Source organism: Dendrobates tinctorius, unplaced genomic scaffold (genome assembly GCF_039654945.1).
Source record: "Dendrobates tinctorius isolate UK_male_01 unplaced genomic scaffold, ASM3965494v1 ptg000140l, whole genome shotgun sequence".
In the NCBI taxonomy this organism is placed as follows: domain Eukaryota; kingdom Metazoa; phylum Chordata; class Amphibia; order Anura; family Dendrobatidae; genus Dendrobates; species Dendrobates tinctorius.
This window is the reverse complement of record NW_027361808.1, coordinates 20,067,443-20,091,902: the sequence shown is the minus strand read 5'-3', so window position 1 is coordinate 20,091,902 and position 24,460 is coordinate 20,067,443. Positions and strand designations below refer to the sequence as shown.

The 24,460-nt window shown below is 46.0% G+C and overlaps 1 protein-coding gene across 1 annotated transcript in view; it reads left to right on the top strand.

Annotated features, from left to right (window-relative positions):
* Window positions 1-331: 331 nt before the first annotated feature.
* TMEM87B (transmembrane protein 87B) overlaps window positions 332-24,460 on the top strand; it is a 116,208-nt gene continuing 92,079 nt past the window's right edge. The window contains exons 1-3 of the mRNA XM_073545162.1: window positions 332-681; window positions 12,890-12,956; window positions 23,280-23,371. Of these exons, the coding sequence (XP_073401263.1) occupies window positions 565-681; window positions 12,890-12,956; window positions 23,280-23,371 (276 nt within the window). The 5' untranslated portion in view covers window positions 332-564. The remainder of the gene's footprint in view (window positions 682-12,889; window positions 12,957-23,279; window positions 23,372-24,460) is intronic.

Here is a 24,460-nt window from a genome sequence, read left to right as displayed (position 1 = left end):
ATTTAATTTTGAGCCCCAGAAATGAGAATAAATGTTTTCAATTCCTAAATGTTTCATATATATATACACACGCACAGTAGTGTGAGCACGTCCCCACTCAGACCGGCAGCTCTTCAGTGGCAGTGAGTGATGAGCCTGACAGCAGCCATTCTGTCCTATAAGTCCCCGCCGGCCACTACTTTCCTCCGTACTGAAGTGCTATCTAGCAGGGTGCTCACAGTCTGCTGTACAGGCCCCATACATGTGGCCAGTGCACTGTAAATATTTGGTCTCCGAGAACATGGCGGTCACCAAGCACCAATAAGGACATGTTGTCTGTAGCAATAGATACCGGTCATCCCCTGGAAGAGGAACTGGACGTAAATGATAAGCAAATCTCCGTGTACAATGTAGCCATGACAAAGGGGCGTTCAGGAACTCGTTGTCCTCCTCCACAAGGTACAACCGTGATGTCACAGCCGGCCAGGTGAGCAGGCTCCGGGTTGGCACGAGGAGCAGGCACCGCGCTTTCATTCCGGAGGAGGAAGAAGAAGAGGCGCCGCGGTCTGAGGAGTCGCTGGCAACATGGTGGCCGCCCACTTCGCTCGCCTCGTTCCCTTGATGGTTGTGTGTCTGTGGCCGGGCCTGCGTGAGGTGGAAGCGGTGCCGGAGCCGGGAATCATAAGTGTCCCGATATCTAGTGTGAGTGCTGGGCTATTACTACAACCACAGCAGGGAGGGGGGCACCGTGGTCACAGCACCTGTCATACTGTCCACTGGGACCTGTCATACTGGTTATAGGACCTGCCATACTGGCCACCGGGACCTGTCATACTGGCCACTGGGACCTGTCATACTGGTTATAGGACCTGTCATACTGGCCACCGGGACCTGTCATACTGGTTATAGGACCTGCCATACTGGCCACCGGGACCTGTCATACTGGTTATAGGACCTGTCATACTGGCCACCGGGACCTGTCATACTGGTTATAGGACCTGTCATACTGGCCACCGGGACCTGTCATACTGGTTATAGGACCTGCCATACTGGCCACCGGGACCTGTCATACTGGTTATAGGACCTGTCATACTGGCCACCGGGACCTGTCATACTGGCCACCGGGACCTGTCATACTGGCCACTGGGACCTGTCATACTGGTTATAGGACCTGTCATACTGGCCACTGGGACCTGTCATACTGGTTATAGGACCTGTCATACTGGCCACCGGGACCTGTCATACTGGTTATAGGACCTGCCATACTGGCCACCGGGACCTGTCATACTGGTTATAGGACCTGTCATACTGGCCACCGGGACCTGTCATACTGGCCACCGGGACCTGTCATACTGGCCACTGGGACCTGTCATACTGGTTATAGGACCTGTCATACTGGCCACAAGGACCTGTCATACTGGCCACCGGGACCTGTCATACTGTCCACTGGGACCTGTCTACTGGTTATAGGACCTGCCATACTGTCCACTGGGACCTGTCATACTGGTTATAGGACCTGCCATACTGGCCACCGGGACCTGTCATACTGGCCACTGGGACCTGTCATACTGGTTATAGGACCTGTCATACTGGCCACCGGGACCTGTCATACTGGCCACCGGGACCTGTCATACTGGCCACCGGGACCTGTCATACTGGCCACTGGGACCTGTCATACTGGTTATAGGACCTGCCATACTGGCCACCGGGACCTGTCATACTGGCCACTGGGACCTGTCATACTGGTTATAGGACCTGTCATACTGGCCACCGGGACCTGTCATACTGGTTATAGGACCTGCCATACTGGCCACCGGGACCTGTCATACTGGTTATAGGACCTGCCATACTGGCCACCGGGACCTGTCATACTGGTTATAGGACCTGTCATACTGGTTATAGGACCTGTCATACTGGCCACCGGGACCTGTCATACTGGCCACTGGGACCTGTCATACTGGTTATAGGACCTGTCATACTGGCCACAAGGACCTGTCATACTGGCCACCGGGACCTGTCATACTGTCCACTGGGACCTGTCTACTGGTTATAGGACCTGCCATACTGTCCACTGGGACCTGTCATACTGGTTATAGGACCTGCCATACTGGCCACCGGGACCTGCCATACTGGCCACCGGGACCTGTCATACTGGCCACTGGGACCTGTCATACTGGTTATAGGACCTGTCATACTGGCCACCGGGACCTGTCATACTGGCCACTGGGACCTGTCATACTGGCCACTGGGACCTGTCATACTGGCCACTGGGACCTGTCATACTGGTTATAGGACCTGCCATACTGGCCACCGGGACCTGCCATACTGGCCACCGGGACCTGTCATACTGGCCACCGGGACCTGTCATACTGGCCACTGGGACCTGTCATACTGGTTATAGGACCTGCCATACTGGCCACCGGGACCTGTCATACTGGTTATAGTACCTGTCATACTGGCCACCGGGACCTGTCATACTGGCCACCGGGACCTGTCATACTGGCCACCGGGACCTGTCATACTGGTTATAGGACCTGCCATACTGGCCACCGGGACCTGTCATACTGGTTATAGGACCTGCCATACTGGCCACAAGGACCTGTCATGCTGGCCACTGGGACCTGTCATACTGGTAATAGGACCTGTCATACTGGCCACCGGGACCTGTCATACTGGTTATAGGACCTGTCATGCTGGCCACTGGGACCTGTCATACTGGTTATAGGACCTGTCATACTGGCCACCGGGACCTGTCATACTGGTAATAGGACCTTTCATACTGGCCACCGGGACCTGTCATACTGGCCACAAGGACCTGTCATACTGGTTATAGGACCTGCCATACTGGCCACCGGGACCTGTCATACTGGTTATAGGACCTGCCATACTGGCCACCGGGACCTGTCATACTGGTTATAGGACCTGCCATACTGGCCACTGGGACCTGTCATACTGGTTATAGGACCTGCCATACTGGCCACAAGGACCTGTCATACTGGTTATAGGACCTGCCATACTGGCCACCGGGACCTGTCATACTGGTTATAGGACCTGCCATACTGGCCACCGGGACCTGTCATACTGGTTATAGGACCTGCCATACTGGCCACAAGGACCTGTCATACTGGTAATAGGACCTGTCATACTGGCCACCGGGACCTGTCATACTGGTTATAGGACCTGTCATACTGGCCACCGGGACCTGTCATACTGGATATAGGACCTGTCATGCTGGCCACTGGGACCTGTCATACTGGTTATAGGACCTGTCATACTGGCCACCGGGACCTGTCATACTGGTAATAGGACCTGCCATACTGGCCACCGGGACCTGTCATACTGGTTATAGGACCTGCCATACTGGCCACAAGGACCTGTCATACTGGTAATAGGACCTGCCATACTGGCCACAAGGACCTGTCATACTGGTTATAGGACCTGTCATACTGGCCACCGGGACCTGTCATACTGGTTATAGGACCTGTCATACTGGCCACCGGGACCTGTCATACTGGTTATAGGACCTGTCATGCTGGCCACCGGGACCTGTCATGCTGGCCACCGGGACCTGTCATGCTGGCCACCGGGACCTGTCATACTGGCCACCGGGACCTGTCATACTGGTAATGGGACCTGTCATACTGGTAATGGGACCTGTCATACTGGCCACCGGGACCTGTCATACTGGTTATAGGACCTGTCATACTGGCCACCGGGACCTGTCATACTGGTTATAGGACCTGTCATACTGGCCACCGGGGCCTGTCATGCTGGCCGCCACCGGGACCTGTCATGCTGGCCACCACCGGGACCTGTCATGCTGGTAATAGGACCTGTCATATTGTCCACCGGGACCTGTCATACTGGTTATAGGACCTGTCATACTGTCCACCGGGACCTGCCATACTGGTTATAGGGCCTGTCATACTGTCCACCGGGACCTGTCATACTGTCCACCGGGACCTGTCATACTGGTTATAGGACCTGTCATACTGGCCACCGGGACCTGTCATACTGGTTATAGGACCTGTCATACTGGCCACCGGGACCTGTCATACTGGTTATAGGACCTGTCATACTGGCCACCGGGACCTGTCGTACTGGTTATAGGACCTGTCATACTGGCCACCGGGACCTGTCATGCTGGCCACCTGGACCTGTCATACTGACCACCGGGACCTGTCATGCTGGCCACCGGGACCTGTCATGCTGGCCACCGGGACCTGTCATGCTGGCCACCGGGACCTGTCATGCTGGTAATAGGACCTGTCATGCTGGCCACCGGGACCTGTCATACTGGTTATAGGACCTGTCATACTGTCCACCGGGACCTGCCATACTGGTTATAGGACCTGTCATACTGTCCACCGGGACCTGTCATACTGGTTATAGGACCTGTCATAATGTCCACCGGGACCTGCCATACTGGTTATAGGACCTGTCATACTTGCCACCGGGACCTGTCATACTTGCCACCGGGACCTGTCATACTGGTTATAGGACCTGTCATACTGTCCACTGGGACCTGTCATACTGGTTATAGGACCTGTCATGCTGGCCACCACCGGGACCTGTCATGCTGGCCACCACCGGGACCTGTCATGCTGGCCACCACCGGGACCTGTCATACTGGTTATAGGACCTGTCATGCTGGTGGCACTGCCTGAAAAGGTGGGGAACTGCCTGACATCCATTGGGCCAGTAGTCTGTGATCTTGGTGCCCCATGTATAGACTGTGGGACCTCATTTCATTCTTGATTTCTCTTCACACTGTAGACATCTCTGTACCATGGCGTATCAGGGTCATTTCACAAGATGTAACCTGTCTTCGGTGGCTGAGGCTTTTCCTATTTAGTAATTTGTGGCATATCCCTGGGTTGTGTCGCCAGTTTGCAGGACAGAAATGCCACGTGTGTGTAAATTTCTTCTGTCTTTTCATCTTGGACAGACTCTCGCTCTTTCTTTATAAAGAAGGGTGCCTGTTACACGAGATCCCACTATTTTATAAGAGCACTGCAGATGTCTTGCAAGTTCTACATCCAGTCAATTGCCTATTGATGTGGATAAAGCCGAGCTAGATCCTGCGGTCCCCTGCGTTCAGTAGATGCCTCAGCTCGTGGACTCCTGTAATGACATCTACCATTGCTTTCTTAGAAATTGTGCACTACTAGGACAACCCATTCTGAAACTGTTGCATCGGACCCGATCTAATAATAAATCCTATACTCCCGTGCCCGCTCCGTTCCCACAGTGTCAGCACTTGCGGTCCTGGAGCTGCGATGCGGTGGAATGATGCGTGAGCTGTAGAAACTGAACGTGCAGATTCAGCCCCGGCTACAGCTGATCCCGGACTTCCTCTTCATGTTCAGTCCGTATGTAGGCGGGGACAGTGACGCCAGTGCTGATTGGGTGCCGGGTCACGTGTCACAACACTGCATCACAGCGCCAGGGAGAGTGAGTGCCGACTCCACGGGAAAGGCACGGGAGGGGAGTATAAGCTTTATTATTTTATGGAGGCCTAACACTTAGTTTAGGAAGGGGTTGTCCTAGTAGTGGACACACCCTTTAAGTAGAGGATGTACAAACAAGCTAGTAGTCACCTTCTAGATAACTACTGTGCAGACCACTATATTTCACCACAGGCTTTATGCTCTGCCCATTAAATGAGTCTCCAGGACTCTAAGGCTATGTGCACACGCTGCGGATTGGTCTGCGGATTTGTATCTGCGGAACCGCAGGTAAAACCCGCAGGTAAAATGACCTGCGGATTGGCCTGCGGTTTTCTCCTGCGGTTTATCACCTCTACAATGGAGGAGATGGTAAACCGCAGCAGAATCCGCAGAAAAGAAGTGACATGTCATTTCTTTCTGCGGATTTGAAACCGCAGCAAAACCGCACGGAAAATTCCGCAGCATGTGCACAGCGGTTTCCATTTTCCATAGAGTAAAATGGTACTGTACAACGCAGCAGATTCTGCTGCGGACCCGCAGGGCCAGAAACGCTGCGGATCCGCAGCAAAATCCGCAAAGTGTGCACACACCCTAATAGGAGGCGCAGAGTTACATATATTCATGTCTCCTTCGGTTACACAAATGAATTTTGCACATTGTGTAGTATTTTTTTGAAAGGCTGTAGAGGCATGCAGAAAGCTGGCACTGGCCCGGTGCTACTTACCGAGTTTATTTGCTGTGGATTTGCTATATGGTTGACACCAGACTTTGGTCCCTGGTCAGCACTCTGTTAGGGACTTCTATCTGAAGAACTCAAAAATGGCACCTAGACTTTCCACCGTCGAGTGTTGGACCACAGTGAGGCAAAGACTTGTAAGAAATAGGGACCTCAATTCCAGCATAGCAGATTCAGTGTACTCCCTGTGCCATCATTAATAGTGATGAGCGAGTATACTTGTTGCTCAGGTTTTCTCGAGCATGCTTGGGTGTCCTCCGAGTATTTTGGTGTGCTCGGAGATTTAGTTTTCATCTTATCTGCATGATTTGTGACTTGTAGACAGCCTGAATACATGTGGAAATTCCCTAACAAGCAGGCATTCCACACATGTATTCAGCCTGTCCAGCAGCCGCAAATCATGCAGATAAGACGAAAACTAAATCTCCGAGCACACCAAAATACTCGGAGACCACCCGAGCAATGAGTATACTCGCTCATCACTAATCTTTAACTAATATGGATAGACTGTGTGGTATGGAAAAGGCGAGACGTCTCTATAACTTTCACCTTTGCTCTATCCTGAGTGACACGCCATAAACAGAACACTTTTCCGGTGAATTTATTGCTTTGTAGAACCACATGTAAACATTTTATAATGCTCTCTTTGTAGTAAAGTTAGAGCAGTACAAAGGTGCGGCACCGATCTGAGTGTGGGGACGCCATCTTCCCTAGACACAAGCACCACTGAATTTGGATACGTGTCTACTGGCATTAATCTTGTAGTAAAGTTAGACATGCAGTAATCATGCTGTCCGACGTGTGTGGATGATTGGAACGCTGCTGAAGTAAACAAATTTATCATACCATTGTTATGTATTGTAGTTTATGTGAAGGCGATGGTGTGCAGCCAGGTGGAAACGTTTCAGGTAGTCTTAAGTGGAACATGTCAGTAGGTTTTTGTAATTGGAGAACACCACGATGTAAGTCCAGAGACTTTGATTACAGTGATGTGTCATTTACTGGGCTGTGTTTTGCTGTTTCAATTCAGTGTTTTATCAGCAGGTGATTATCACTACAGGACAACCACCCTTCAGGTCCAATCAGGTCCCCAGCACTGATTAGAAGCTTTCTGTCACTGTACAACTGAGTTGGGGAACATTTTTTAAGCCAAAATCCATTTTAGTCACAGGCCGTACAAAATTATCAATTTGAAATTTAATTTGTTATATTTGGTCAAACAGTTATCTATCCGCTAATGTGGTGGCTGGAACTACTTCACTTTGGTGAGCCTGCGGTGTTCGCACTCACAACTGATTTTTCAGGTTTGCGTCAGTCTGTAGCCATTTAACATTTTGCGCAAAAGTTAAGTTAATGAACTGGTAGCAGTATTTTGTTCTGAACAAAGATTTATATTACACCACATGCCTCAAAGAGGGAAGTTCTCCACTGCTCATATAACGTGTTGAGAACTCAAGCACTGGGGGGTCTTCAGTATATACATCACAAAGGAGACAGCTGTGTACATGACAAGATACCTTGAGACTGCTTATATACAGCACATAGGAGATATCAAGATTGATGTACACTGCTCAAAGAAATAAAGGGAACATTTAACCCCTTCACTACCAAGGGTGGTTTGCACGTTAACTCCCGGGCCAATTTTTACAATTCTGACCACTGTCCTTTTATGAGGCCATAACTCTGGAACGCTTCCATGGATCCCGGTGATTCTGACACTGTTTTCTCGTGACATATTGTACTTCATGTTAGTGGTAAAATTTCATTCATATAACTTGCGTTTATTTGTGAAAAAAATGGAAATTTGGTGAAAATTTAGAAAATTTCGCAATTTTCCACCTTTGAATTTTTATGCCCTTAAATCACAGAGATATGGCACACAAAAAGCTTAATAAGTAACATTTCCCACATATTTACTTTACGTCAGCACAATTTTGGAACCAAAATTTTTTTTTTTTTAGGAAGTTATAAGGGTTAAAAGATGACCAGCGATTTCTCATTTTTGCAACACCATTTTATTTTTACGGACCACATCACATTTGAAGCCACTTTGAGGGGTCTATATAATAGAAAATACCCAAAAGTGACACCATTCTAAAAACTGCACCCCTTAAGGTGCTCAAAACCACATTCAAGGAGTTTATTTACCCTTCAAGTGCTTCACAGGAATTTTTTGAATGAACATTTGACTTTTTTTCATACAAAAAATACTTCAGGTTCAATTTTTTTTATTTTACCAAGGGTAACAGGAGAAATTGGACTGCAAAAATTATTGTCCATTTTGTCCTGAGTATGCTGATACCTGATATGTGGGGGGGAACCACTGTTTCGGCGCATGGCAGAGTTCAGAAGGGAAGGAGCGCCGTTTGACTTTTACAATGCAAAATTGGCTGGAATTCAGATCGGACGCCATGTCACGTTTGGAGAGCCCCTGATGTACCTAAACAGTGGAAACTCCCCACAAATGACCCCATTTTGGAAACTAGACCCCCCAAGGAACTTATCTAAATATGTGGTGAGAACTTTGAACCCACAAGGGCTTCACAGAAGTTTATAACGTACAGAGGTACAATTAAAAAATCATATTTTTTCCACAAAATGATCTTTTCACCCCCAATTTTTATTTTCCCAAGGATAACAGGACCCTAAAAGTTATTGTGCAATTTTTCCCGAGTACGCTGATAGCCCATATGTGGGGGTAGACCACTATTTGGGCGCATGGCAGAGCTCGGAAGGGAAGCAGCGCCATTTGACGATTTGGGCTGGAATTGAGATCGGACACCATGTCACGTTTGGAGAGCCCCTGATGTACCAAAACAGTGGAATCCCCCACAAATGACACCATTTTGGAAACTAGACCCCCCAAGGAACTTATCTAGATGTGTGGTGAGCACTTTGAACCCCCAAGGGCTTCACAGAAGTTTATAACGCCCAGGCGTGAAAATAAAAAAATCATTTTTTTTTCCACAAAAATGATATTTTTGCCCCCAATTTTTTATATTCCTAAGGGCAACAGGAGAAATTGGACCCCAAAAGTTGTTTTGCAAATTGTCCTGAGTAGGCTGATACCCCATATGTGGGGGTAAAACACTGTTTGGGCGCATGGCAGCGCTTGGAAGGGAAGGAGCACCATTTGACTTTTTCAACGTAGAATTGGCTGGAATTGAGATCAGACACCATGTTGCGTTTGGAGAGCACCTGATGTGCGCAAATAGTGGAAACCCCCAATTCTAACTCCAACCCTAACCCCAACACATCCCTAGCCCTAACCCTAATGGGAAAATGGAAATAAATACATTTTTTAAATTTTATTATTTTTCCCTAACTAGTCTAAGGGTGTGATAACGGGGGGTTTGATTTACTATTTATGCCGGTTTTTATATTTGGCAGCTGTCACACACTAAAAGACGCTTTTTATTGTAAAAATAGTTTTCGCATCACCACATATTGAGAGCTATAATTTTTCCGTATTTTGACCCACCGAGTCATGTGAGGTCTTATTTTTTGCGGGACGAGTTGACGTTTTTATTGGTACCATTTTCGGGCACGTGACATTTTTTGATCGCTTTTTATTTTGTTTTTTGGGACGCAGAATTTACAAAAACCAGCGTTTCATGAATTTCTTTTGGGTGGTGCGTTTACGCCGTTCCGCGTGCGATAAAATTGATAAAGCGGTTTTCTTCTTCGGGTCAGTACGGTTACAGCGATACCTCATTTAGGTTGTTTTTTTATGTTTGGCGCTTTTATGCAATGAAAACTATTTTATATAAAAAATAATTATTTTTGCATCGCTTTATTCTGCGAGCTATAACTATTTTATTTTTTCGCTGATGATGCCGTGTGATGGCTCGTTTTTTGCGGGACAAGATGACGTTTTCAGCGGTACCATGGATATTTATATGCGTCTTTTTGATCGTGCGTTATTGCACTTTTTGTTCGGCGGTATGATAATTTATTTTTTGCTTCGTTTTTTTTTTTATTTTTTAAGGGTTTCGCTTAAGGGGTTAACTAATGGGACAGTTTTATAGGGCGGGTCGTTACGGACGCGGCGATACCAAATATGTGTACTTTTATTGGTTTTTTTTTTTTGCAAAAAAATGAATTTATTGGGGAATTTTTTTTTTTTCTTGAATTTATTTAGCGATTTTTTTTTTTTTTTAAAAAAAAATTATTTTTACACTTTTTTTTTTTTTTACTTTATTACAATGTCCCAGAGGGGACATAACTGGCTGTCACATCACAGATCACTGTGACAGATCAGCAATCTGTCACAGGCAGCGTGCAGGTTTCCTCCTTGCCTGCGCTTTGCAGGCATGAGGAAGCCAGCTTCCTGCAGGCTCCCGGAGGTCCCCGCCGCCATATTGGATCCGGGGACCTGCAGGAAAGGAGACCCCCGCAGCAGCGCTGCACATTGCGCTGCCATGGGGGGCTCAGGGAAGCACGGAGGGAGCCCCCTCCCTGCCGATGCTTCCCTTTAACCCCCGGTACACCGCGATCGTGTTTGATCGCGGTGTACAAGGGGTTAACGTGTCGGGGGCGGTCCGTGACGCCCCTGACACATTGTGCCGGGTGTCAGCTATGATAATTAGCTGACACCCGGCCGCGATAAGCGGCGCTTACCTCGTGGGCGCCGCTTATCGCTATGACATAATATTCCGTCCATGGTAATTAGGGCCCAGGGCACATGGACGGAATATTACGTCCAATGAAGGAAAGGGGTTAAACAACACAGTGTAACTCCATGTCAATCACACTTCTGTGAAATCAACCTGTCCAGTTATGAAGCAACCACAGATTGTGAATCAGTTTCTCCTGCTGCTGTGCAAATGGAACAGACAAGAAATTGAAATGATAGGCAGTTAGCAAGACATCCCCTATAAAGGAGTGGTTCTGCAAAGGGTGACCACAGACCATTTCTCTGTTCCCACCTTTATTCCAATATGAATAGACCTATTGATGACGTCCTGCCCTATCGCAGTTCTGGTTAGATTTACAAGCATTTACATTTGTAGTAAGATCTTCACCTTAAGAATGTTTGTGGTCATTATTCTTCTCCCTTTACAACTTTTCTTTAGGCACAAGTTTAGGCAAAACCAGCGTTTTGTGACACAACATTGATCTCACTAGCGAGATCACTGTGTGTGACAGCGATCAGTGACCTGCCCCCCTGCTGGTATCGCTGATCGCTGTAATAAAGCCCTGGACGTTTTTTTGGTCGCTGGTCTCCCGCTGGCCACCACGCATCGCTGCATGTGACAGGCAGGAGACCATCGATCAGCTGGTAACTAATGTACACATCGGGTAACTAAGGGACGTGCGTCCCTTAGATACCCGATGTGTACCTTAGTTACCAGCTCCCTGCATCAGCGCACTGGTAACTAACGTACACAGCGACGCCGGGCGCTCGGCGTCGCTGTGCTGATCGCTGGTGAAGCTGTCTGTTTGACAGCTCACTAGCGATCACATAGCGACTTACCAGTGATCCTGACACTTTGATATCGTTGTCGGGATTGCTGGTGAGTCGCTATGTGTGACTCCAGCTTAGGAGTCAACTGCTTTGTGTAATCCTGCCATGATCACTGATTAGCAACTTTCTGTGTACACTGTATAATCTGTGTGGGCAGAGTTATAGAGGACTCAGCATTCTGAGCACTGCTAGATCTACAGCAGAGAAAACAATGATTGTATCAAAATGACAGAACCCAAATCTGCAAGTAACACATCACTGGAATCTGTGTCTCAGCCCCTGTATCATGCTGCTCTCATATTAAACAGCAAACACCTGATGAGATTCCCTTTAAGTTGTAAAATGTGACACTATTGCCAAAACCAGGATTGTAAGGGGCATCCACACTTGGATTAATTATGGTATTTTTGGATTATAAGGCTGTGTGCACACGCTGCGGAATCTGCTGCGGATTGATCCGCGCGGATTTTCAAAATCCGCAGATAAATCCGCAGGTCAAAAGACCTGCGGTTTATCCTGCGGTTTTGCCCTGCGGTTTCTGCTGCGGTGTACAGTACCATTATTCCCTATGGGAAATGGAAACCGCAGTGCAGATGCTGTGAAATTTTCCGCACTGATTTTCTGCGGTTTCTAAACCGCAGAAAGAATTGACATGTCAATTCTTTCTGCAGATTCCGCAGCGGTTTACCATCTCCTCCAGGGCCAAATCCGCTGGGGAACCGCAGCAGAATCTGCAGCGTGTGCACACACCCTAAAACTCATTTGGGGAGAATATGGGGCTGTGTCTTCTAATTCAAATGTACCTTACTAGCTGCGGTGGAACGGGGTCCCAGGGTCGCTGCTCGCGGAGGCAGGAGTGGGGCGATGCTGCAGTGATCCTGGGATCCCACTCCACCGCAGCCGCCGCCCACGGTAGGCAATAAGACGCACAGATTATAAGAAGCACCATCATTTTATTAAAGTTTGTTTTCCCTAATTTTCTCCCCAAAATTTGGGATGCGTCTTATAATCTGGTGCGTCTTATAAAGCACAAAATAACGGTATAGTTCTATACATAAAATATACCTAACCCCATTCTACCTTCCAAATGATTGCTGGCTTGTGGGGTCAGTGGTGAAACTGGAGGAATCACAGGCATTGATGACTTCACTGATGCCCCCTGCATGAAGATTATTACATATCTACCACATTCACCATTTACAGGGCCTATTGGACACAATTTTAATTAACATATCAAACCTTTTATTGTACTTTCAGGATATGAACAACAATCCTATTTTATTCCAAAAGATAATGTTCAACCATACGTACATACAACTAAATAGTAAGTATCACAGATCTTATGTTCTGTTTGCTTTTCTGACACTGCTGAGTAACTTCAATGCTTTTATGTGGACAGGGACATACATTATAGGTATGTAAGACTAATGACGGCACTCAATATTATTGGAAACATTTTTTTTTATTAGCCCAAATGTAAAATTTCACCTCTCCCCTTCGGTACTCCAGAGGGAGGACTGAAACATTGCACATGGGTTGACCCCACCAATGTGTTCCGCTACATCATACAGCTGCCCTTGTGATATTCTATAAACCTTTAGTACTAGATAAAATGCACAAAGAGGATCCGTTCGGATTGGATGGGTGAAATGCCATAAAAACAATGGACAATGGAATAGTCCCTAGCAGACCACATAATAAGATGGTGTGGTCATGGTAGGGGTTGTATAAGGCTACTTTCACACATCAGGTTTTCGGCGTCAGGCGCGATCCGGCGTCGTGCCGGAACGCCGGATCCGGCAAATGTTTAGTAAAACCAGATGTGACGGATCCGGTTTTCTGCCGGATCCGTCTTTTTCTTGACAGACAAAACCGGATCCGTCTCATCCAGTTCATCCGTTTTTCTATCCGTTTTTCGACGGATTACGCCGGATCCGGTTTTTAAAATTGACCCTTGTGGCCTTCCGAACGGGATTGGCTACTGGAAAACTATATATAGAGTGTTCCTACAGCCCTTCTTTGACAGGTTGTCGAGGAGAAAGTGCAGGTTGGAGAGAAGAGCAAGTTACTGGCGAAGATGGATGTTGTCATTGGAAATATTTTGAAGAATTTGGCGGATTTTATAGCGGAGGCGAATCGTTTGAGGGTGATTGTTCTGGAGAAGGAGAGAGCGAGACAGCAGCGCATCAGGCATCGTAGACGACGTTTGTGGATCCACCCCATCACAGCCAAGAGAATGACGCGTGGGGTCTATTCTACACTCTGCATGGACCTTCGACGAAACCCGGATAAATTTTTTGGATATGTTCGGATGAAAATGGAGAATTTTGATTACTTGGTGGAGCGCATTGCACACCTCTTAAGAAAAGCAGACACCTATTGCCGCTTCTCTGTTTCACCCGCAGAGCGTCTGATGGTGACTTTAAGGTAAGCCACATTTATTGGATATGCTCGCATCAGAGCACACTTTCACTGCAATCTTGTTGGTGGTAGTTTGTATCTCCAAGTGTTCTAGCTGAGTTTTGGTATGTAATGCTGTGATTTTAAACTAATTGTTTTTTAATTCCCCACAGATTTCTTGCAACTGGAGAATCCCTTTCGTCACTGCATTTCCAGTACAGACTCGGGATTTCCACCATATCCGGAATAGTGAAGTACACATGCCGTGCACTGTGGGACTCCTTAGCTGAAGAGTTTTTACCAGAGCCTACAACAGAGAGGTGGATTGAAATTGCTGACAAGTTTCAACAGATATGTCAGTTTCCCAACTGCTTGGGCGCTGTGGACGGGAAACATATCCGCATTGTAAAGCCAGCCGGATCGGGATCGGAATATTTCAATTACAAGAAATATTTTTCAATTGTCCTCATGGCCATCGCTGATGCGGAATACAAATTTATTGCTGTGGATATTGGGGCCTATGGCCGCTCCAATGACTCTCAAGTTTTCAAACTGTCTGCCATGGGGCGTAAACTGTATGGAAACACCTTCCAGTTCCCACCCCCTAGACCGCTGCCGCAAACATCTGGTCCACCTATGCCATTTGTCTGTGTAGGGGATGAAGCCTTCCAGCTGTCAGAACACCTTTTGAAACCATACTCTAGCAGAGGATTGACAAGACCAAAACGCATTTTTAATTACCGCCTCACAAGAGCAAGAAGAATGGTTGAATGTACCTTTGGTATTCTGACAGCCAAATGGCGGGTCCTATTGACTGCGATCAACCTCAAGACAGAAACTGTTGACGAGGTGATCAAAGCTTGCGTGGTACTCCACAATTTTGTTATCTGCAAGGAACCCATTTCCATTGAGGACACCTCTGAAGAAACCACCTTGCAAGATTACCATGACATTACCACTAGAAGTTCTGTGACGGTTTCAGTAATGAGGGACAATTTTGCACTATACTTTATGTCACCTCAAGGCAGAGTACACTGGCAGGATGACAGAGTGTGAAAGATTTGTGCCCTAACCAAACTTGTGTACCTTCTGGACCAACAGTATATACCTTTGCCAACCAAAGTTGGCTATCTTGTCATGGTCTCTATTTTTAGCTTTAGGCCACAGGTGTGTACCTGGTTGTGTTTTATGCAAAGTATTTCACCTTTTAACAAAAGTTGTGTACATTGTTATGAAATCACCAACAATAAACACAACTTTTTAGGTGAAATACTTTGCTTCAAACACAACCAGGAACACAACTGTGGCAAAAAGCTAAAATTTACCCACAGTTATATACCTGGTTTTGAATACCTTTTTACCTTTTAAATACCCTTTATTTAACCTTTTTTTTAAACATATTTCGCCGCAGAAAGAAATGACAGACAACCAGTGTAAACAATAATTTAACTTTTTATTTAAAATATTTTTTTGTTTGTAAACTGTTTTTAAAGTTAAAAAAACTTTTTTAATAAAGGTTTGAAAAAAACATGGGCATTTTTATTACAAAACACATCATAAATCTGTGTAGTGTGGGGTGGAAATACTGCTGGAGGGGCTGCGGGACACTTCGACACTGGGAGTGTGGAGAGAGGATTGGGATCGTGGTGGGGAAGGAACAGTTAGAGGTGATGGTGTGGAAAAAGCTACAGAATGGGTGGACATGTGGGAGGCAGAAGAGGTGGTGGGCGGTGGAGTGGAGGGTTGGGCAGGGACTGTAGGAGCAGATGATGTTGATGGAAAGTTGTATGGGGAAGGAGTTTGGTACGGGGAAGGAGTTTGATACGGGGCAGGTTGCTGGAAGTGGGGAGATGACTGGTACTGGGGAGGTTGCTGGTACTGGGGAGGTTGCTGGTACTGGGGAGGTTGCTGGTATGTAATAGGAGGGGGAGGATGGAAAGTGGCTGGAGGGGGAGGATGGAAAGTGGCTGGAGGGGGTGCAGATGTAATAGGAGGGGGAGGATGGAAAGTGGCTGGAGGGGGTGCAGGTGGAGGAACTACAGTGGTGGGAGGTGGAGGTTGGGAGGTAACCTGCTGTAAAGCACCGTGGCACGAATGCATTACATGCATCTGCTGGGTAGGAGATAGTGTTGCCATGCGCTCCTCAACAGACCTGAAAAAGGTGTGGTTTGGCGAAGAACTTGCTTCTGAATGCATGGTTTGCAGAAGTGTCTTCACCTCCAGAATGCTGGAGTTGATCTGCTGAAAGCCTGCGGAGATTTGCTCTGACAAGACTTTTAGACAGTTCTGGAAAGATGCATTCAGATGCAAGAACTCTGGCGCATAAGTCTTTTCCTGACCCCTCTGCCGCTGCCGCCCAGTACCCGCAGGTGTACTAGAGGTGGCAGGGGCAGAAGGGTGGGGTAAAGGGAAAGCGATCTCCTCACCAGCAGCTTCATGTAATGTAGGCGGCCACGATGCTCCTGTGCTGGTGGATGGGACAGATGGGTCGAATGTGTGGGAAGGTGCAGATGTACCGGGGCGGTCGAAGTGTCCCTCGGTGCCGGTCTCCTCAGGGATCGCCTCAGAAGGGTCCAATCGTGCAGGCTCCCGAGTGCTGCTCACCGTGCTGTGGAATAAAGAGAAAAAAAAACAATTAAAATAGTGACATGGTATGGCCCTGGCTGAAAAAAAAAAGTTACATCTAAACATTTTTTTGTCACATGTGGTGTGTAATATTTACCTTCTGGTGAGCATTGTCTCCCGGAGGAACAACAGGGCTCGTGCGTACTTGTACTTGCTCCTGCGTCCTCCAGATCCACTCGGGGCCCGCATCTCTTTATTGAACTCCTTCTTAAAACGATCCCTCACAGACCGCCACCGCTTCACAATTCTCTCCCCTGAAACGAGAAAGGACAAAGTGGTTAGTATACAACATCAGTGTTTCCCAAACTCCAGTCCTCATGGTCCCCAGGGGTCATGTTTTCAGGATTTCCAAAGTAAATAGAAATCCTGAACACATGATCCGTGGGGACCACGAGGACTGGAGTTCGGGAAATACTGGTTTAAATCAAGCAACCGGTACTGTATATACTTACGCTCTTTAATCTGGGCCCGAGCTTCGAGGTCCTCCCAGCGGTCCACAAGGAGCGAACAGATTTCCTCCCAGAGTCGTCGGGTAACGATCAGGTCAGCGTGGCGGCGGTCAGCCATATTCCAGAGCGGCTCCCTTTCTCTGATGAGATCGATGAGGCGGTCCACATCAATCCCTCCATCCTCACCGTCAGAGTCGGGAGCACGCTGTGAAGGCTGTTAAAGAAAAAGACAAAAATAACATAATTAGCCTCCACAAAAGAAATGAAATAAAAAGTGCAAAAAAAACAAAGCAAAAATATTTATACTTACACGCTGGTGACCGCCGCGTTGCTGTCGCCGACGACCCTGGGAGGCACTGCGAGGACCTCTTGGCCGAGCACCAGATTGGGAAGAGTAGAGAAGAAAACAAAAAATGTTATGTCTTTGGATGTAGGCATTTGTTTGCTGTGTGTGGTCTGCAGAACATTGTTTTCTATGTGTTGTGTGTAGTGTGATGTTGTGTTTCTGCGTTTGATGCAAAAAACTTACCAATTGTGAGCCCACTCCAAGTGTCTGTCCACCCCTTCCTTCTTCTTCTGGGAGCTCCTCTTCATCTTGTGATTCCTGTTTTGAAATAAAAGGCAATGAATACACATATATTACAGAGATGATGGATTTTGGAAATAAAAACTTACCGTCAAACGCTGACGATGCGAGGGAGGGCTCCCAGAAGATGTGCTGTCTTCCTCATGGCCAGACTCCATGGCTGTGGGTGGTGTTTCTGCTGCTGCCATTGCTGCTGCTGCTGCTGCTGCTGCATCTATTGGGCGGCTGTTGAATAAAGAGAAACAAAGGGCCAATGAATATCTTGATATTCCATAGCCCTAGTTTGGAGGAATGGGGGATTTGATAATTACCGTCTCTCATCTGCTGCTGGACTCCCCTCCCGTTGTTCAGCATGCTGCTCCATTTGGGGTGGTGCTGATGGTGCTGCTGCTGCAGATGTCTGCTGCCTTCTCCTGCTCCTGGTTCTTGGCTTGGGTGGCATGTTGGGTGTGGCTGAGGGTCCCATTGTCTTGCTTTTATATATGTCCTGTGGGCAGAGCTACTGAGCATGCTCAGACCAAAGAAACCGGATCCGGCCGTCGCCGGATCAGGCGCATTGCGGCGCTCATAGGCTTTCATTGTATGAAAAAGCCGGACATGCCGGATCCGGCGTGTCCGGCTTTTTCGCCGGAGACAAAAAATGTTACAGTAGCCGTTTTTTCCAGACGCCGGATCGCGTCACATTGCCGGATCCGGCGAAAATCGGATGAAACGCATGGCCATCCGGCTCGATCCGGCTCTAATGCAAGTCAATGGGGGGGGAAACCGGATCCGGCATTGCATTTCGCCGGATCCGGTTTTAGTCAAAAGCGCCGGATCGCGCCTGACGCCGAAAACCTGATGTGTGAAAGAGGCCTTATAGATATGGCAGAGCACAAATGTGAACATAAAGGGTTTGTGCCAAGTTAAAACTTGCACAGAGTGAAGTTGCCCATACTCCACCTCCGATCCATTCTTGGGATTGATGAGGAACCATGCTTGTCTGTTCCCTAGAATAAGGCCACCGTCACACATAGCGACGCACCAGCAATCCCGACAACGATATGAGCTTGGCAGGATCGCTGGTGTGTCGCTACATAATCGCTGGTGAGCTGCCAAACAGGCAGATCTCACCAGAGATCAGGACCTTGGATACCAGCTCGCAGCGCCTGCACGCTGGTATCTAAGGTACACAGCGGGTAACTAAGTGACGCGCGCGCTTAGTTACCCGCAGTTTACCTTGGACTCCAGCTCGCTGATCGATGGTCTCCCGCCTGCCACACGCAGCGATGCGTGCTGGCCAGCGGGAGACCAACGATCAAAAAAATGTCCAAGGCTTTCAAGCATGATCAGCAATACCCGGCAGGGGGCCGGTCGCTGATGCATGTCACACACAGTGATATCGCTGGTGAGATCGCTGTTGCGTCACAAACTTGTGACTCAGCAGCGATTTCGCTAGCGATCTCGCTGTGTGTGACGGGGGCTTAGCTTATTAATTGCTGGAGGTCAAATTTTCCCACCAGTCCTAAGAACAGGGCTTTGCTGAGCCCTCTTTGAATGGAGTGGTGGGGGGAGAATGTGCACCAACGTTTCATTTATAGCACTGCTGGAGCTAGCTGAATGCTGTACGCCCTGCAATTGGTAAGTTGTTCCTCTTTCCTACAGATAGGGATAATGTTAAAACTTGGCACAAACATTTTAAAGTTTTCAGTTAATGAGATTCTTGTGCATCGGGGCGGCTTGTGTGGGTGTCTTTATGCATATTTTTGTTTTATTTAGACATATAGTTTTGTTTAAGAAATGTTTTATTTTTTTCAAACAAAATGGTGCCTGCACAGTAGCATCTATCGCATTCCAGTAAATGCTACTGCGCAAACTCTGCCGCCTCTGCAATTTTGACAGAGAAAAATAATTAGGCTTCATCAAGATGACGGCGCCTGCGCAGTAGCATCTATCGGAACGCAATAGATGCTACTGTGCAGGCGCGATTTTGGCAGAGAGAAAAAAATTAGGCTCCATTTAGTTTAAAAAAAGAAATAAAAAATTTCTTAAAACTACATGTTTGAATAAAGCGAAAATATACATATTATCCACTGTACCGTGCTACAGGCGGCGCTTGCCTGATGAATGTGAATTTTTTTTTTTCAAACCATATTATATCCAGTATGTAAAATAGAATGCAGGTCACTGAGGGATCAGTGACCTGTCAAACCATAAGGATGAATATCTAAGCAGATCCCGATATAAATACCCCCCACAAGCCGCCCAGAAGCACGAGACTCATTAATTGAAAACTACAAATAGAGGTTAAACAAACAACAACCACGAGATGTATTTCATCAACCCACGTATCATTTTAATCAATATATATTAATTAATAACATTACATTGGATTACAAGAGGAGGAAGACCAGTGAGGACTCAGACTTTAAAGTTGGACTTCAGAAAGGCAGATTTTAATGGACTCAGAAAAAGGGTAGGAAAGGTCAAATGGCTGAATGTTTTAAGGACAGAAATGTCCAAGAAGAGTGGGAGATTTTGCTAAATGAAATTCTCACTTCACAATCGGTAACGATCCCGAAAAGACAGAATAATTGGAAGCATTAAAGATACCAAGATGGATGAACACAGAACTTAATCACTTGTTATAAAGGAAAAAAGGCTATATATTAAATGGAAAGATGTGGCATATCTAAAGAATATCTGAAGGCAATGCAGAGAAAGCATTAGAAGCGCTAAAGCCAGTAATGAAGTAAGGCTTTCAAGGAAGACCAAAATCAGTAAAAAAGGGATTTAGGGGGTATGTCAAAAGCAAAAGAAAAGTTAAATATTCTATAGGATTTTTACAGGATGAAGAGGGTGAACTGGACAAAAATGATGTTGAGAAGGCTAACTTAAGTTTCTAATTTGCATCTGTGTTCTGTAAGAAAGCAATTGCAACATCAATTGATCTTCATGGTGCTAGTGAAGGAATAAAATAATCCACAGGATATATAAACAGAGAGATGGTGAGAGAACACTTTGCAGACGATGCAAAGCTAGGATGGATAGCTAACACTAGAAGAAGAAGGATTCAGAATGATCTAGATAAGCTTTAACAATAGGCAGTGACTAATAGAATAGTATTTAACAGGGTGAAATGCAGGATTCTACATCTGGTCAAAAAAAACGAAAATTACATCTATAGAATGGGAGGAATAGAACTAAGCAACAGCACGTGTGAACAAGAACTGGGTACACTAATAGATCACAGACTGCACATGTATTAAGAGAAGCATAGAGTCTATATCACGTGAAGTAATTATTCCATTCTACTCCTGCTTGGTCAGATCTCATCTGGAATACAGTGTCCAGTTCTGGGCACCACATTTTAAAAAAGACATTGAAAAACTGGAGCAAGTTCAGAGAAAAGCTACCAGGATGGTGAGCAGACTACAAAGTATGTCCTACAAGGAACGGTTAAAGGGTCTGGGAAAATTTAGCTTGCAAAAAAGGCTAAGAAGAGACTTAATAGCTGGCTACAAATAATTGAAGGGATGTCACATTCTTATTCTCATTTGCACATGGAAACATGAGAAGCAATGGATTGAAACTGAAAGGGAAAAAATAGATTTTAGAAAAAACTTTTTAACAGTGAGGGTGATCAATCAGTGGAACAGGCTGCCAAGCGAGGTGGTGAGTTCTCCTTCAATGAAATTTTTCAGACAGAGGCTGGACAGACATCTGTCTGAGATGGTTTAGGGAATCCTGCATTGAGCAGGGGGGTTGGACTCGATTACCCAGGAGGTCACTTCCAACATTAACATTCTAGGATTCTATCTACCTACATGCATATACAGCAGGTGAAATTACTTGAATATATTACCAATTTTTTAAGTAAATATATTTCTAAAGGTTCTAATGGCATGAAATTCTCTCCAAAATGTAGGTAACAACCCATCCAATCCACCCAGGCAAAGAAATCAAACCATAGATGTCCTTAAGTTATGTGTAATCATGTGAAATGACATGTGATTTTGGCCCATTCTTTCACACAAACATTTCTGAAATGCTGAAGCTTACTTGTGCTCCTTCTATGAACTCTGAGCTTTAGTAGCTTCCATAAATGTGCTATTAGATTCAGGTCAGGTGATTGGCTGGGCCATTCTACCAGCTTTATCTTCTTTCTCTGAAACCAATTGAGAGTTTCCTTGACTGTGTTTGGGATCATTGTGTTGCTGAAATGTCATCCCTTGTTTCATTTTCATCCTCCTGCTTGATGTCAGCAGATATTTATCAATAATGTATCTACGTTTGTCCATTCATCCTTCCCCCAATTACATGACGTTTGCCAGTGCCGTGTGCTGAAAAACATGGTGTTCACATCTTCAAACTTCACCCCTGGTATGGTGCTTTTGGAGTGATATGCAGTGCCTTTTGGCCTCCAAACATCGTGTGTATTATGACCTCCAAAGACTACAATTATGCTCTCATATGACCAGACTATACATTTCATAGGCTTGCTGAAATGTTGATGATCAAACTGTAAACTTGCATGAACATGCTTTTTGTTCAGCAAGTCGGTCTTGCGTGGTGAGCGTGCATACAGGCCATAGTGTTCTTTGAAACAATTGTACCTGCTGATTCCAGATCCTTCTGTAGCTCTCCACTGGTGGTCCTTTGCTCTTGGACAACTCTTGGATAATTCTTTTCACTCCTCTGTCTGACACCTTGTGGTGAGCACCTGGTCATGGCTGGTTTATGGTGAAATTATGTTCTTTTCAGTTCACTTCCAGATTATGGCCCCAACAGTGCTCACTGGAACCTTCAGTATTTTAGAAATTCTTCTGTACCTAATGCCATCAGTATGTTTTGCAACAATAAGGTTCCAAAGGTCTTGAGACAGCTCACTGGTTTTACCCATCATGATAAGTTTCTTGTGTAGCTTCTTGTTAATGAGCCCCCTTTTTATAAGCCATCAGTTGAACCAGCTAATATTACTTTTCACTAAGTGGCAGGATTGCTTTCTAATTACTGATATATTTCAGCTGGTGTCATGACTTTCTATGGCTTTTTGCACCTGCCATTCTTAATGTGTTCAATACTTTTTACCTGTGTCATTTACTAAGAAAATTGGTGACGTGTTCAATACTTTTTTCACCTGCTGTATACACACATTTGATAAAAAACATAATGGGAGTTCTTCTTTAACCTGCAGATATGGGGTTAATCTGCCGACTAATAGTGTTCTGAAGGTATCTGGCGCCCACTCTGAAAGCCTGTTGGCAGGAGCAAATGAACCGTATTTCATTCCTGCAGCCTCGAGCTGGGTGTCAGTCAGTGCTGGGGGTGTGGATACAGCCGCCGTTCCCTATGCTCTGAGTGCTGACTGAAGCTGCGCCAGCCTCACCTCTATGACTGAAAACCCAAGGCTGCCGGGAGGAATTCAGTTCATTTCCTATCGGCAGTGGAGCTCTCGGTGCGGCAGCTTCAGAACGCTATTAATCTGCAGGTAAATAGCATTTTTTTACAGGACAGGTTCCCTTTATTTAGTGGCAGGATGTGCTCATCCACTTGTATTTATTATTTTGAAATTTTATTTTAACAATTCTTCACTTTCCTTTAACAGTTGTTAAAATAAATTGTACTGGTCCTATGAAGATTACCGTGGAATGGTACCTGAAACATCATAAGTGTTTCAATGAATTCACAACCTTTGAGGTAAGTGTTATGGCAAGAAGTGGATGGTCTTCAGTGGCCGAAAGCTCATATGGTGGTTGTGTCAAGGGATGCTCTGATGGACTCTGGTTGATCGTTTTTGTTGAATGGTCAGCATGTTATATAGCAACAGACTTCTCTTCTCCTAGTGATATCAGTTGATTTTTGGTGACAGTGCTTTTAAGAAGCCCTACTTTAATGCTAATACCAGGAACTAGAAAAGAACTGGAAACAAGTATCTTTTTCTTTGCTTCCTTGCTTCTCTCCAAGGTGTGCTCACTCCTTTTTAGATGTAGACTAACGAGCAGATCTAATTTGATGCAGGTGTTAGTTTTGGGAATGAAAATTTACAGGGTGATTACATAATTTTTTTTCCTCAGAATTGAGTGATTCCATAATTTTTTCCCTATGCTTGGTTTAAAAAAGTAACCATTACTGACTACCACATTTTTTGTTCTTGATTTCTTTTAGTGTTTCCTAAAGCCAGAAAGTTGCCATTTGAATTGACTTTAGTTTTGTGCCATGTCTGTGATCTGCTTTTTTTTCTACAAAATTAAACAACGGAATGAACATCCTCCAAGGCCGGTGATTCCATAATTTTTGCCAGGGGTTGTACAAACTCCTTGCAGATATTGTCCTTGGTGGGATTTGAACCCAGGACCCCAGCGCTACAAAGCCACAGTGCTAACCCCTGAGCCACTATGACAGTATTGTCAAACCTTAAGAGTAACTAGTCCTTCCATTATTTACAACCTCCTATACTTGGAGGAGTAAATCTTTGTAAATCCTCATTTAGGAATCCGGCATTGGATTTCGCCTCCAGTGCCCAGCGCTAATGTGCTCATTATTTAGTCTGAGTTGAGGCATAAGTATAAGCAGTACAACATTTATGAGATTCTCTCGTGGACTCGCGTTCACCCCTCTTTTTTTTTTTTAATGGTCAAGAATATATTTACTCATTTCTTCTTGATTTATTGTTTAAAAGCAGCAAATAGATTTTTTTTTAGAAGGGTTGTCCACTACTCGAACAGCGCCCTTCTCAATTACTATATTCTCTCATATAAAATAACGTCGGCCTATAGTGCTGTTCTC